The sequence below is a fragment of the Homalodisca vitripennis genome, chromosome 2 (assembly GCF_021130785.1).
Source record: "Homalodisca vitripennis isolate AUS2020 chromosome 2, UT_GWSS_2.1, whole genome shotgun sequence".
NCBI lineage: Eukaryota > Metazoa > Arthropoda > Insecta > Hemiptera > Cicadellidae > Homalodisca > Homalodisca vitripennis.
Window position 1 is genome coordinate 83,582,924 of NC_060208.1, and position 1,361 is coordinate 83,584,284.

General features: G+C 41.7%; 1 protein-coding gene across 1 annotated transcript; it reads right to left on the reverse strand.

Annotated features, from left to right (window-relative positions):
- Positions 1-402: 402 nt before the first annotated feature.
- LOC124355706 lies at positions 403-870 on the reverse strand. Its single transcript, XM_046806865.1, has one exon. It carries the CDS (start codon positions 868-870, stop codon positions 403-405), a length of 468 nt encoding a protein of 155 aa, XP_046662821.1.
- Positions 871-1,361: the final 491 nt, after the last annotated feature.

Sequence of the window (1,361 nt, forward strand, 5' to 3'; positions counted from 1 at the left end):
ATTCAAGAAGTAATATCAATACGAGAACAGTAACAATACTATAACAATAACAATGTGATACAATAACAATAACCACGCAATAACAATAACAATAAACCAAAATAATACAAGAAATATAGTAAAAACCATAACAACTAACGTAAATTATCTGTAAGCATTAACAAGAAAATAAACCATGCAACATACAATAACAAACCATTACACTACTTAGCCATAACATTGAATAACAACTCCGCAACAATCACAGCCACTCCAAAATACCATAAGTGGTCCCCCGAGTGCACCACCACTCGCAGTACCAGCGTTGATCACAGTGAGACATCACAGGACCACTGACAACATGTGATACTGTGGCCCTTTAAAGGCACCACCAATTAAATATTTACGCAAACAGCACCACTGCTAATGATCACCAGAGAAGTGGAAGTCCTTAATTGATCTTCGGAAAGTAGCCTCCGACACGAAGAAGAAGTCCACCTCTTCAGACAATGAGTTTCCAAGACGTTGCATCCTGACCATGGCGCTGTTCATTTCATAGTTAGTCACATGATGGAATCTACGAAAACGAAAAAGTTCTCTTGCATGAGAAGGCAGACGAAAAAATACACGTTCCAGCAACTCAGGGCAATCAATCAGACCATTTATGACTTTATACAGAAACATTAAATCTTGGACTTTCCTTCTGGCAGCCAATGGTGGAAGACACAGCGCTTCATCTGGACGGTCCACATGTACCTCTCTGTACAGGAAGCCAGTTCGGACGCCCAGATAACGTAGGAACTTGGTTTGAATCCTTTCAAGGTCGTTTATCAAGATTGACTGGTGCGGGGACCACACTACAGAGGCATATTCGACAATCGGCCTTACCATTGAACAGTACAACGTTCTTACTTTACCAGGATCACTAAATGACTTAGCAGATCGCATCAAAAAACTAAGGGCTCGTGTGGCTTGTAGGCACTTCTTGTAGGCAATATGAGCGTCGGCATTCAAGGTAGGTGTCCATATCACACCCAGATCATAAACCGAGGGAGGCTGTCACATGACATCACCATCAACACTGTAGTTGAAATGAGTTGGTGATTTTATCCTGTGAAATGTAAATGCTAAGCACTTTTTGCTATTTAGCGCCATATCGTTCTGCACGCACCATCCCTCAATCGCAGTCAAGTCATCTTGAAGAACCTTACAATCATCAGGATGTTGAATCGCCTTAAAGATCTTGATGTCATCGGCAAAGAGCAAAGTATTAGCTTCCAGATTGTAGACAATGTCGTTGATAAATATATTGAATAGTTTTGGACCCAGATGTGATCCTTGGGGCACGGCAGAAACTGCTGCGAAGGGTTCCGAGACTGACG

Excerpts from the sequence above, each read along its gene's own strand:
- LOC124355706 (XM_046806865.1), bottom strand. The coding sequence starts at position 870 with ATGGTAAGGCCGATTGTCGAATATGCCTCTGTAGTGTGGTCCCCGCAC.